The sequence below is a fragment of the Balaenoptera physalus genome, assembly GCF_965194825.1.
Source record: "Balaenoptera physalus genome assembly, chromosome: 16".
Lineage (NCBI taxonomy): Eukaryota > Metazoa > Chordata > Mammalia > Artiodactyla > Balaenopteridae > Balaenoptera > Balaenoptera physalus.
In genome coordinates this window covers 21,725,844-21,738,551 of record NC_138898.1, presented here as the reverse complement: position 1 = coordinate 21,738,551, position 12,708 = coordinate 21,725,844, and the positions used below count along the sequence as shown (strand labels likewise).

The 12,708-nt window shown below is 41.7% G+C and overlaps 1 protein-coding gene across 9 annotated transcripts in view; it reads left to right on the top strand.

The window, feature by feature from the left end:
• RPRD1B (regulation of nuclear pre-mRNA domain containing 1B) overlaps positions 1 to 12,708 on the top strand; it is an 86,837-nt gene that overhangs the window by 19,818 nt on the left and 54,311 nt on the right. For all 9 annotated transcript variants that reach the window (XR_014254811.1, XR_014254812.1, XR_014254813.1 and 6 more), the window contains exons 4-6: positions 2,602 to 2,714; positions 4,275 to 4,401; positions 10,626 to 10,801. Coding sequence is in view for 5 of the 9 variants with exons in the window: in XM_082430328.1 (XP_082286454.1) it covers positions 2,602 to 2,714; positions 4,275 to 4,401; positions 10,626 to 10,801 (416 nt within the window). In the remaining 4 variants the exon portion in view is untranslated. The remainder of the gene's footprint in view (positions 1 to 2,601; positions 2,715 to 4,274; positions 4,402 to 10,625; positions 10,802 to 12,708) is intronic.

Genomic DNA, 12,708 nt, shown 5'->3' with positions numbered 1-12,708 from the left:
CTGTATGAGAGTTGGAAAACTGAAGGATTCAAATTTTATATTTTTTTCTACCTTCTTTAGTGTTTAACAATTATTTATTGAGCATTCTTCTAGGTGTTTGGAAGTGAACAGAACAATACTGTAAATTTTTTTTTTTGCTCTTATGCTTACATTCTCTAGTGGCTACTCATCAAACATGGCCACTTTGATGCTGTAATGGCTAAATGTTTACACGGGTCATACCACACACTACACATTAATTAGGCAGCCACTGTGTGCAAAGTACTGTTAGATATTTCATATGCAGATTATATCCTTATAGATTTTCTATTTGAAAAATACAGACGTCCTTGCTTTGCATAGGAGTGCAGGACTGTAAAAATGACCATTCAAGCTGAAACCGTACAGAGTGATCTTAATAATCAATGGGAAAAATTACAATTATTCTGTGACTTAAAATTTTTTATCAAAGAATTAAAAACTCACTGTTGATTACAATTGTATAGGAAAACAAAAAATATAGTAAAATTAAGACTTATTTAGCATGCTGTAACATAAATTAGAAACATTGTGAGTTAAAGTGTTTATTTCTCTGTAACAAACTTATCAAGAGCGGTTTGAACAAAGCTTGTTGCATCTTTTCCATCTTTGTCATACTTCTTCCTAAATTTGGATCAGCTTCCAACATTTTATCCTTTGTGCTTTCAGTGTTGTGAAGTATCTCAGAATTCCTTTAAAGTGAAGTTTTTTGTCAGCATCACTTCCTCTGGGACATTGTCATCCTTTTCATCACAACCACATTCTTCATTTATGTTGATGAGTTGGCCTTCACTAAATTCCTCTGGCTGCGAATCCAGCGCCTCTAGAAGAGCATGGCAGTGCCAGCATCCCCACAGCCAGCTGTTTATTCTACAGCCCCATTTGTGTTCCACGTGAACTTCATTTCCAGCGTTCATTTTAGTTTTAGTTTCTTTGCTGCTCTTTCATCTTTGTCAGTCAGTTCCCTGTTTTGATTATTTATTTTTATAAAATGTCACGTGGATTTTGTCACTGGGAGACTAACAACACAACTAAACACTTTGTTGTCTGTGTGTGAACTGAATAACGGAGGTGCAGTAACCAATTACTGACCTTGGGAGAAGTGATGTAGTCAGTAATCATGATGCACTTCTATTATTTATGTAGTGATTTGTGGACTAAAGTTAGCAGGGAGGTTTTGTTGTTTATGCAATTACACAGAGTAAATATGCCGTGGTAACTGAAATTTGAACTCTGTTGTTGGGGGAATAGTGTCATTTAACCAAACTGTAGTAATAAATCTGTGCATAATTGAATAGTGCAAAGACAGGACTGCCGGTAATGCAAATGCTGCTGTTTCTCTTCTTTAGTAGAACAAACAAAAACATTAAGAAAAAATAAAATCCACGATATTGACTTGGCTTTCACATCAAACATAGCCTGGTCAGTTAATATGTAAGGTAGAGAACAGGAACTACATCCTGGGTTCCAGAAGAAAATGTTGAATCAAGCAGGAAGTGTACATCATTCTGTTTATATCTCACAGAGTTCTGAGGCAGGTGCATGGCGACCCTCATTTGACAGATGAGATGGAAATTGTGTGATGCTAAGTAAGTTGAATTCAGTGGAAAGAGCACAGATTTTGAAATCATACCATTACATGAGTTATTTAGCCTCTCTGGGTCTTCATTTTCTCACCTCTAAAGTGGAGATACTATTGTACATCTTAGAATTGTTGGAAGGATCAAATGTAAAGAAGCTATTGCAGTGCCTGGCACATGTTAGGCATCCAATGGTTTCTTTACTTTCCAAACCTGAATTTCTCATTTAGATTTATGTCCCTCAGTTGTTTGGCATTTATTTTGTATTGTCCAATTTAATGCAAAAGGAATGATTTTGGAATTAACACATCTGTCATAACAATTTAAAAGCATGTGGTACGGATCATAAAAAAATGTAACCTGTTAGCCTCAGAAGTGGTTAATTTTAAAATGGTGACTTATGTAATTTCTCTCAGTAATATGTCATAATGCTCAGTAATGGTTATTTTAAATTTTAAGGTAAAACTAGGTTTGTTTTGTTCTTAAAGGGATAGTTTAAAGGATGTTTGTTTTTAGAGCTTTTGACACAATTTTATTGATGGGTCTCTCTCTACTACTTATTTTCTGAAATGACCCTGGAAAGCGTAAAGTATCTCATTTTGTACACGGTATATTCCCTACAAACCCTTGCACACAACAGCTTGCTTCATTACACATTACATTTTCTGATGAGGTTTCTTACCTTTTTTTTTTTTTTTTTAAGATAACGACGTTTTTAACGAAATGTATTAGTTTGGTAAATTTCACTTTTAGATGCTTTTTTTCAGTAGTATTTTTCCAGTGAGTCAATCTGAGATGACAGACTGAGGCCATTTTGACTCTTCAGTAACGTAGGGAATGACCACCAATTGAAAATAAGTGGCTTAAAGGTTAATATTAAGCCATCTCTGGAAATGTACACCCCTTCTACCCTTTCTTACTTGCGACCCATTGTGCATAGCATTTGACTCTTAGCTGTACAGGCTGTGGTGATGCAAATTTGTCACTTTTTTCTTTCCTCTAGCAACAGAGGAGAAGAAATCTCTAAAGCGAACTTTTCAGCAAATACAAGAGGAGGAGGATGACGACTACCCTGGAAGCTACTCTCCCCAAGATCCTTCTGCAGGACCCCTCTTGGTATGTCTTGACCCCCAGAGAGTAGGGCAGAGTGGCTTGAAGTGACCTCTAGTTGAAGGTTCTGGCCACAGGGTGGCGCCAGTGACCAATAGTATGGAATCACCAGCGGGCAGCTCTTGGCACTGGGTGCAAGATCCACCTAGTGAAGCTTGCCGGACAGCAGGCTTGATTTTGTCTTTGCATGCCCTGAATCTGGGATGGATTTGTAAGAGTACTTGGATTTGGGTTTTTTCACTCCTAGAAATTGAAACTATTCTTTAAAAAAATAGACTTTTGTAAAGGGGTAGGTAATGTTACAAAGGCATTCAAAAGTCCTCTACCATGGCTTGTCTCCAATAGCATGGTTGTTTCTTATAAGTAAACAACATAGTAGTTTTTAAGGACAGTCTGTGTAGCAGTAGCAAATTTACTACACTATAACCTATTTAAATATTAAAACAGGGAGCTAGCATTTATTAAGTTTTTAGCCATGTATCTGCATTGTTTGGCCCTTTGTGTAAGTTAGTTCATGAACTCTGTGTGGTTGGTTTTAGCTATTTGTTTATGTATTTATTCATTTACAGTCAAAGAAAGTGAGGCTCAAGGAGACAGATTAAGTAACTTGCCCAGTGTTTTAACTGAATCTGGGTCTGACTGACTTCAGAGCCCATGCTCTTTTCACTGAGTTGCACTGCCTCTCATTTTGCCAAAAACAGCTTTATTTTATTACACATGGGTGTGTTTAAGGCTTGCGTAAATAGGAAGCATGTCTGATTTGTGTTATGTTAAAATGTTGAATTAGTCCAGGGGTCAAATGAAAGCAGTGTTAGGCCATATATCTTTGCATTTAAAAACTTTCAAGAGAACAGCCTGAATTACCAACTTTCAGGATAACCTGACTACCGTCTACATGGTAGCCTTAGGGTCATTATGGACTAGCTAACCTGTCAGCGTCGTGTGTCTCCTGACAATTAAAAAAGCCCCTTTCTGGTATACACAGAAGATGCATTCTTGGTTTGCTCTTCTTGGTTTTTTTCCCTCTTTGTTTGTAACTAATGAGCTTGACACATTTAATTTTGGGAGTGACTGCCAAAATCAAAAATGTCATCTTTGTGATATTCATTTTGTAGAGCAAATTCAAGAAAGAATTGAAGTAGGTAGTGTCGTTTCATTTAATCAGTCAACACACAAATTGCTAAGCATTTGACATGTATACTTTTATTCTAAACTGGAGGCCATTCTGTACTAGCGATCATGCATCCTTTGAAACTAAACAGTATGAACCAGACTCCATTTTCTTAAGTTGCCAAAAACATGTTCTTTAAAAAAATTCTTTTTCACAGTTATGTAGAATTTCATTTGTGTTCTACCATGGACTTAGAAAAATTATGTACATTCTCTTAGAATTTGTATCATTGACTTCAGCATATACTCTGGGATAAGAACAATGATTTTTTTAAATGTCAGGGATAATCATTTTTAGAATTTGCCTCCACCTCTTTTAACTCCAGCTAAGTTTCTTTAAACCCCATATCCCCATATGTCTTAATGGATAGTGTTGTTTGTGTTTTCATTGTACAGACTGAGGAACTAATCAAAGCTTTGCAGGACCTGGAAAATGCTGCATCAGGGGATGCTACTGTCCGACAGAAAATTGCTTCTTTACCCCAGGAAGTGCAAGATGTTTCTCTTTTGGAAAAAATAACAGGTGAGAAGGTAGTTTGGGTGAAAGATGAGAGGAGGGAGACATATCTCCAATGCATCAAACCCCAGGACATGCTTATGTCTGCAAATACAGACCTTCCACATGGTGTTGGGTTCTCTGTCATCTTGGGATTTGCAAACATAACTCACATGCTGAACAAAGAAGCTGCTGGAATAGTCCGAGCTTGAATGGTGACTCTAGGAGTTACTGCAGAAATGCTAGCATGCCATAGCCTGTGGTACTCAGTACAAGTAAGGTCTTTTGAAGCCACAGTGCAAATTATGTGTGCGGGGGGCAGACTGGGTGAAGGCATTAAACTCATGACCCTTTCCAAAAAAAAAAAATTGTGATTCAGTGCTGTGACTTCTGCATTGTACACTGATACACCCCATAGATGATAGTGCCTTCAGTGCCAAGAACTCCAGGTTTGTACTGTTAGTCATGTCATTTTGCCCTCTTGATGATCACCCCCAATTAAACAGGGAGGAGCAGTTGGCATTCTTCCCGCTTTATGCGTGGGCAGTTGAGAGGAAGGAGTGAAGTGCCAACTCATGTAGAGTATGCTCTGCGCCAGGTGCTTCTTCCAGCCTAGGCTGCAGAGCCTGTGTTCTTTCCGTTACAAAAGCTCGGACCTTTTGTTCCACTCTCGTCTGAGGGCCACCATTTTCTCCTTCCAGTCCCTTACCTTGGCTGCTTCACTCACTTCCTCCATATCCATTTAAAGGAAATCAAGGTTACTCATGAAATACTTCCTTCACTGAACAGACGTTTGAGGCACCCCATGTGGCATCTGCTCTAGGGGCCGCACCCACATCCCGTCACAGGTTAAGTGCCCCAAAGGAAAGGAAAGGAGAGGTGTGGGGGTGGAGACGCTGTTCTAAAAGTGCCCAGGGAGGTCTTCCTGATGAGATGGGCTTTGATCAGAGGCCCCCCGATGAAGAAGCAAGCTGTGAGGAGACCTAAGGGAAGGCAGTGCCCCCCAGGTGGAGGGAGCGGTACCCGGGAAGACCTTCAGGCAGGAGTGTGCTTAGTTGGAGAAGACAACACGGAGGCCTCTTGGGCTCGCTCTCTCTACTGCCACCATCCCTCACCCCAGCAATTAAACCCACTGGATTTAACAGCCTGTTGATCCCACAGTCTGTCGATCCTTCCACCTTTTCCCAGCCTTTATTCCCCTTATGGCCTCGTTTTCTTCATTACTCAGCTTGGAGTCATTACACTTACAGTCTTTATAATCACTCTCCCACATACACCCTCAGCCCCTTTTGCTCTTTTTTCCCTTCACTCTAGTCTCGTGGCAAAACCCCAACTTTTCTCCTGGTTAAATCCAACTTTGTTGTTGTTATAAGGACCACGTCATTTATTCTTACTGTCAGAATCGCAATCTGCAAAATTGGAAGCAAATTAATATAAAACTAGCAGTGTATATAATTTGATTTGTTTTCACTGACTTAAAGGATTTATATGGCTTTTAAAAATTATTTATTTATTTTGATTTTTAATTATGGTGAAATACACCTAACAAAATTTACCATCTTAACCATTCTTAAGTGTGCCACTCAGAAGTGTTAAGTACATTCACGTTGTGCAACCAATTTCAAGAACTCTCTTCATCTTGCAGAACTGAAGCTCTATACCATTAAATAACAACTCATTTTCCCCACCCCCAGCTCCTGGCGGTCACCATTCACAACTGAATGTGTCTGGGCAGAACAAATAAACACTGGCTGACTTTTCTTCCTACTTCTGTGGATGAGCATGCTGTTTTCTAAAGCAGCCCCTCTGCCTGTTAGACCTATTCCTTCTCACCTACTCAAGAACACTGCTCCAACGATTCTCCCCTGTTCACCTGCATCTCCAATTTTTTTCCCCCCTTTACTGGATCATTCTCCGTAGCATAAAAACATGTATTCTTTTTCCCATTTGGGAAAAATTTTTTTCTTGACCCATATCTTCCTCCAGCTACCATCTCATTTCTCTGTTCTTTATAGCAAAACATTCTAATATAGATCGCCAATGCTCATCTGTCTCCATCCGTGCCCCGCCCCCCCACCCGCCTGCCCCCCGACCCGCCTGCCCCATTCTCTTTTGGTTCCACTTCACTGATTCTGCTCTTATTAGTGTTGCTGATGACTTCCATATTGCTAAAATTCAGTGGTGAATATTTTGCCCAATCTTAACTTGATCTCAGTAACATTTGGCCCAGTTGATCATTTCTTCTTCCTGAAAATACTTTCTCACTTGGTGGTGTGGTAGACAGAATAACGATCTGCCAAAATGTCCATGTCCTAATTCTCAGAACCTGTGAATATATTATCTTATATAGGAAAAGGGACTTTGTGGATGTGATTGAGTTAAGGATCTTGAGGTGGGGAGATTATCCTGGGTTAGTCAACTGGGCCCGGTCCTTATAAGAGGGAGGTAGGAGGGCAAGAGTCAGAGGAGATGTGACTGTGGAAGCAGAAGTTTGAGAGATGCATTTTGAAGATGGAGGAAAGGGCCATGATAATGAATATTAAGACAATCCATTTATGTTGTTTTAAGCCACCAGGTTTGTGGTGGTATGTTAGAGCAGCAGAAGGAAGCTGGGACCGCATATTCTCCTAGCATTCCTCCTCTCTCTGATTGTGTCTTTTCAGTCTCCTTTGCTGGTTTCTTCCCTTCTCCTTCACCTCTTAATTTTGAGTAATTAGCCCTCTTTCCTAGTTAGTTTCACGGACAGTTTCTCTCATTCTGTTCGATGACTTTAAATAATAATTTTTATGCTAATGATCCCCTAATTTACATCTCTAGTGTTGACCTCTCCCTTGAACTTGAGACCCATGTATCCAGCCTCGTGCTCAGTGTTACTATTTGGATAGCTCGAAAGACATTTCAGATTTGACCTGTCCGAAAGCAAAGTTCTCATCTTCCCTCCAAAATTTCTCTCACGGTCTTTTCCATCTCAGTAGATGACCCCCTCATAATTCCTGTTGATCTGGGCTACAACTTGTATCTGACACCTTGTTACCACCTCCGCTGCTGCCACCTGGGGCGAGTCACCACCACCTTCACTTGAATTATCACAGTAGCCTCCCATCTGCTCTCCCTGCTGCCTGCTTGTCCTCCAGTCATCTTTCTGTCGTCAACATAGTAACCAGAGTGATCTGCTAAAATGGAAGTTGGATCATGTCCCCCCTCTGCTCAGAACACTCTAGTCATATGGGTTCCTTGCTAGGCACTTTCCCCTCCAAAGGCCTTTGTACTTGGCTGTTTCCTCTTCCTGGAATGATCTTCCCCGGATAGTCACGTGACTTGTTCTCTCACTACCTCCAGCCTTTGGTTTCTGTATCACCTCAGTGAAGCCTACCCTGGCTACCTTTTTTTTTTTTTTTCCTTTGACTGCATTGGGTCTTTGTTGCTGTGCACAGGCTTTCTCTAGTTGCAGCGAGCGGGGGCTACTCTTCGTTGTGGTGTGCGGGCTTCCGTTGCGGTGGCTTCTCTTGTTGCGGGGCTCAGGCTCTAGGCACCCGGGCTTCAGTAGTTGCAGCATGCGGGCTCAGTAGTTGTGGCACGTGGGCCCTAGAGCGCACGGGCTTCAGTAGTTGCAGTGGGTGGGCTCAGTAGTTGCGGTGCACGGGCTTCGGTAGTTGTGGCGTGCAGGCTCAGTAGTTGTGGCTCGCAGGCTCTAGAGCTCAGGCTCAGTAGTTGCGGTGCCCAGGCTTAGTTGCTCCGTGGCATGTGGGATCGTCCCGGACCAGGGATCGAACCCGTGTCCCCTGCATTGGCAGGCGGATTCTTAACCACTGCACCACCAGGGAAGTCCCTGGCTACCTTACTTAAAATTGCCTTCCTCCCTCTGAATGCCCCATTTTTCCTCCTTTGCCTTATTTTTCTGTAGAGTTCTTATCTTCAGCTGGTAAATAACTAAAATATAGTGTATTATTTCTCTTCCTCCCTGAGATTGTAAACTTGCGGGCAGAGAGTTTTTGTCCTTTGTGTTACCTGTTGGCTCAGAGCCTAGAACAGTGTTGGACACACAATAGGAGCTTGGACACACAATAGGAGCCCACATATTCGTCAGGCTAATTGGAAGATTTGAAGTATAAAATTTGATTGGAGTGAGTTTAGTGACAGCAGTAGGGGAGGAGGTGGGTACCAGGAGGATAGACAGCTTTCTTGAGAAGTTCTGCTTTAAGAGGAGCAGGGATGTGGAGCAATAGCTAGAGAGTGACACACAGTCAGAAGATAGAGCAACGTGTGTGTGTGCTGGTGGGTGCTTCCGTTGGGAGAGAAGTTGATGAGGCATGGGGAAACGCAGGGGACAGACCCAGAAACTTGAGTCTTGGAGTAAGCAGGAGGGGGTGGGATGCCCATGCGCAAGTGAAGGGCTGGCCAGAAGAGGCACACAGCCGTCGTCTGTGTGGCTGGGAGGGCAGAGCATGTGAGGACAGCCACAGGTAAGTTCTTCGAAGTGAGCATCTCGCCGCTACGTTTTGGCTGCATGTTCTTCTATAGCTCATAAAACTATTACAGGTTCTTTTTCTGGTTTGTAATTATTTGTGTGAATGAATTATTTCCTTTGTACACTCCTTGAAGTGTAAAAGAATTGTTTTTATTTATTTATTTATTTTAATATCAAAAATTAGTGTTTTCCTTGCCTTTTTCTGCCACAGGCACTTAAACATTTTAATGAATTAACCATTACAAAAAATAGCTAAGCAGTGACAAAGCTAAAGCAGCCTAACCACCCCAGCAGCTTACTCCCAGACCGCACCACCAATCTAGAAGAATGAGTGTCACTGTCTGCTTCACCCTCAGCGACTGAGAATGTCTCTTTCCTTTGTGTTCTCTTTGGCTCAGTCCTCCTCCACCAAGAACATCCTGTTGTTTCCCTGTCCCCGAGGAGCATAGAAGTACCTGATCTTTGACATCAGGCCTAATTTGGAATCCCTCAACAGTCCATCTTCTAGTATTCACGTAGAGAAGGCATCTAAAAGTCAGGCAGACTGTTTGCCAGAGAAACTGTGTTGGAATTCTTAAATCCCGGTTAGCGTATGGCAATGCTGAGGTCTCTCACCTTGACGACCTGTATTCATAGGAAGCAACGGATCTGTATCACTGTGTAACTCACTTTGAGTTTGTCCCATGGAACTACTGGAGTCTCTAGTGCTTTGTTTCAAAGCACCGATCTCTATCGATCCTTTAAGGCCCTTTTAAAATGAGGTATACCTACTTAAAAATTTTAATCTCACCATACCCACACGTAATTAATTACATCACTTCTTTGAAATACAAATAGTCCTTTGTCTTTTCTTATTTCCTAATGTTGAGCCTTGTTCACCCCTTCTTTCCAAGGATACCCTTTCTTATACTTTGATTCTTCCGCACAGTTTTTTCCTCAAACAGTGAGTTGCAGCCCATTAATTGGACCTGAAATCAGTCTGGTAGATAATGACCAACATTTTTTTTTTTTTAATGGGTTAGAAGATAGAACACCCTGCACACACTAAGGAAAGTATTGTTTTATGAAACTTTCTTTTATTTTTGTATATTTATATGAAGTGTATTTCTTAGCATGGGTCACATTCAAAAGCATTTGAAAGCTTCTTATCAGACCCTATATTTTGTTGACTAGAAGAAGAGGTTTAAGGCTTACATAGTTTAAGAAGTAGAATCCTATAGGTCCATTTTATAGATGTGGTTTTGAGTCCCAGCTCCTCAGCAAAGAACCTGCTACTGAACCTGTCACTTTTATTAAGTCTTAGTTTCCACACCCAGGAAATGAGTGCTTGCTTTTGTATTTCAGAGGAATATGCAAAGAATATTTAATGAAATAATATGAATGAAAGCACCTTTGAAATTCTCAGAGGCAGGGAAATATTATTTCACAAATGACCTTAAATATCTCTTTCTGTTTATTTGTAGAGCTTTTGTCGCTATAGATATTTATTTATTTATTTATTTACGTTTATTCATTTTTTGGTAGAGGCATTTAGAAATCATTTACCAGATTCCCCTCTTTGTACAATTGCCTCACTTCAGGTAATTCAGAAATGTCCCGTCTTGTTGACAGGAGTGAGTACCTTTGGATTTCTCTGTCAGCCAGTCCATTGTTTGTCTACAGGTTCTGACCTGTTCTTGGACTTGAATGTTAGGGGAGAAACTAACCTCCCCCAGAAATGTTTGCAGTTATGCCTGTGTCGTTGTATATTGTCTCTCTTTTTTTTAATCTCATTTGTACTTAGACAAAGAGGCAGCTGAACGTCTTTCAAAAACAGTAGATGAAGCATGTCTGTTACTAGCCGAATATAACGGGCGCCTGGCGGCAGAACTGGAAGACCGACGCCAGCTGGCTCGGATGTTGGTGGAGTACACCCAGAACCAGAAAGATGTTTTGTCAGAAAAGGAGAAAAAACTAGAAGTGAGTACATTGCAAGGCAGACCCAAACTTCCCAAGTTTCCCTTCCTGCAGCCCACATTAGGAGGTTTTTATTATGCCTTAAATAACACGTTATTTTTTCCTTTTAAAAAAATTCATGAGATGAGAACATCCATCAGATTTTTAAAAAAATAATTAATTTATTTATTTTTAGCTGCTTTGCATCTTCGTTTCTGCACGTGGGCTTTCTCCAGTTGCGGCGAGCGGGGGCTACTCTTCATTGTAGTGCGCAGACTTCTCAATGCGGTGGCTTCTCTTGTTGTGGAGCACGGGCTTTAGGCACGCGGGCCTCAGTAGTTGTGGCTCGTGGGCTCTAGAGCGCAGGCTCAGTAGTTGTGGCGCACGGGCTTAGCTGCTCCGCGGCATGTGGGATCTTCCCAGACCAGGGCTCGATCCCGTGTCCCCTGCATTGGCAGGCGGATTCTTAACCACTGCACCACCAGGGAAGTCCCTATCAGATATTGTAATTATCTGAACCTAGTTAAAAATCAAAGTCATGTTTTTATATGTCCAGAAAAGAACAAATGGGAATGCAGAAAACAAACAATGAAGCCTTAAATAACAGCATTTAGGGTACTACTGTTGCTTTAGTGTGAACTCATATTAAAAAAACAAAATTGTAGGGCTTCACCGGTGGTGCAGTGGTTAAGAATCTGCCTGCCAGTGCAGGGGACACGGGTTCGAGTCCTGGTCCGGAAAGATCCCACATGCCGCAGAGCAACTAAGCCTGTGCTCCAAAACTACTGAGCCTGTGCTCTAGAGCCCGCGAGCCTAGAGCCCGTGCTCCGCAACAAGGGAAGCCACCATAGTGAGAAGCCCACGCACCACAACGAAGAGTAGCCCCCACTCGCCGCAACTAGACAAAGCCCACACTCAGCAACAAAGATCCAACGCAGCCAAAAAAAAAAAAAAAAAAAAACAAACGTATATTGAGGTACAGGAAGAATAGGCATTCAGCAAAACCAAAGAATGTTTATTTGGTAATATTTGGGAAGTGCTTGAAATTTTCTTTCTTTTGAGTTATACTGAGATTTATTTCCAACTTGTATCCTTGCTAAGGCCAATAAGTAGTGTGCCTCTAAGCTCTGTCTGCAGTCTGTTCTAAAATTCCACGTAAACATAATAATGTTTATGGAGCCCAGTTCTCATACTGTTAAGAAGGAACTAACTTCCACCCTGAGCTGACACTGTCTGAGTGCCCTTGGAGAGGACCTTCAGAACTAGTTTCTCTAGTTTGCATTTGTCTGGCTTCTTAATTAAATACATGGTGGCTTATCCTCAGTCCTTTGAGATAACTGAACCGGCAGTGTGGACATTTGGGAACTTTTGCTTGCTTCCAGCTGCTAGGCTTCCTTTTCAGGAGTGTCTACCCTTCTTTTTCTCAAAGAGACGTGGAGAAGAGTTGCAGCCAGTGGTTTGGGAAGGGAAGACAGTTTTGACTTGGAGAATCAGTCACTTACTACAAGAAACAGAGTAGATTTGGGAGGGAGGGGATAGTCCCCCTCCCCCAGCCCTGTACTCAAGAAAGACATTCTCTGGCACAGAGGGAGGGAAAAGTGAGCTAGCCCTGTGGCTGACATGATTGTGTTTGCCTTTCAACACAGTCACCTGACTTGTGTGGGGAAACGAAGGATGGGCGCGCTTTACCATGTTGTTACCTGCAATGACTGCAGGAGCTGTGATGGGTAGTAGTGGTGGAAGTTTCATATTCCTAGCCAGCTTGAAAGTGGAAGATGGGAAACGGCTATAAAAAATAGTATGGCTTAGATTTAGAAATCAACACTGACCAGAAATCCTAAAGGGAGTTTCACAGGCAGTACCAGACGGTCATTTATCTGAAATGCTCATCTTTCACTGAGGAAGCATTTTCAGCACTGTGCCCTGGGACT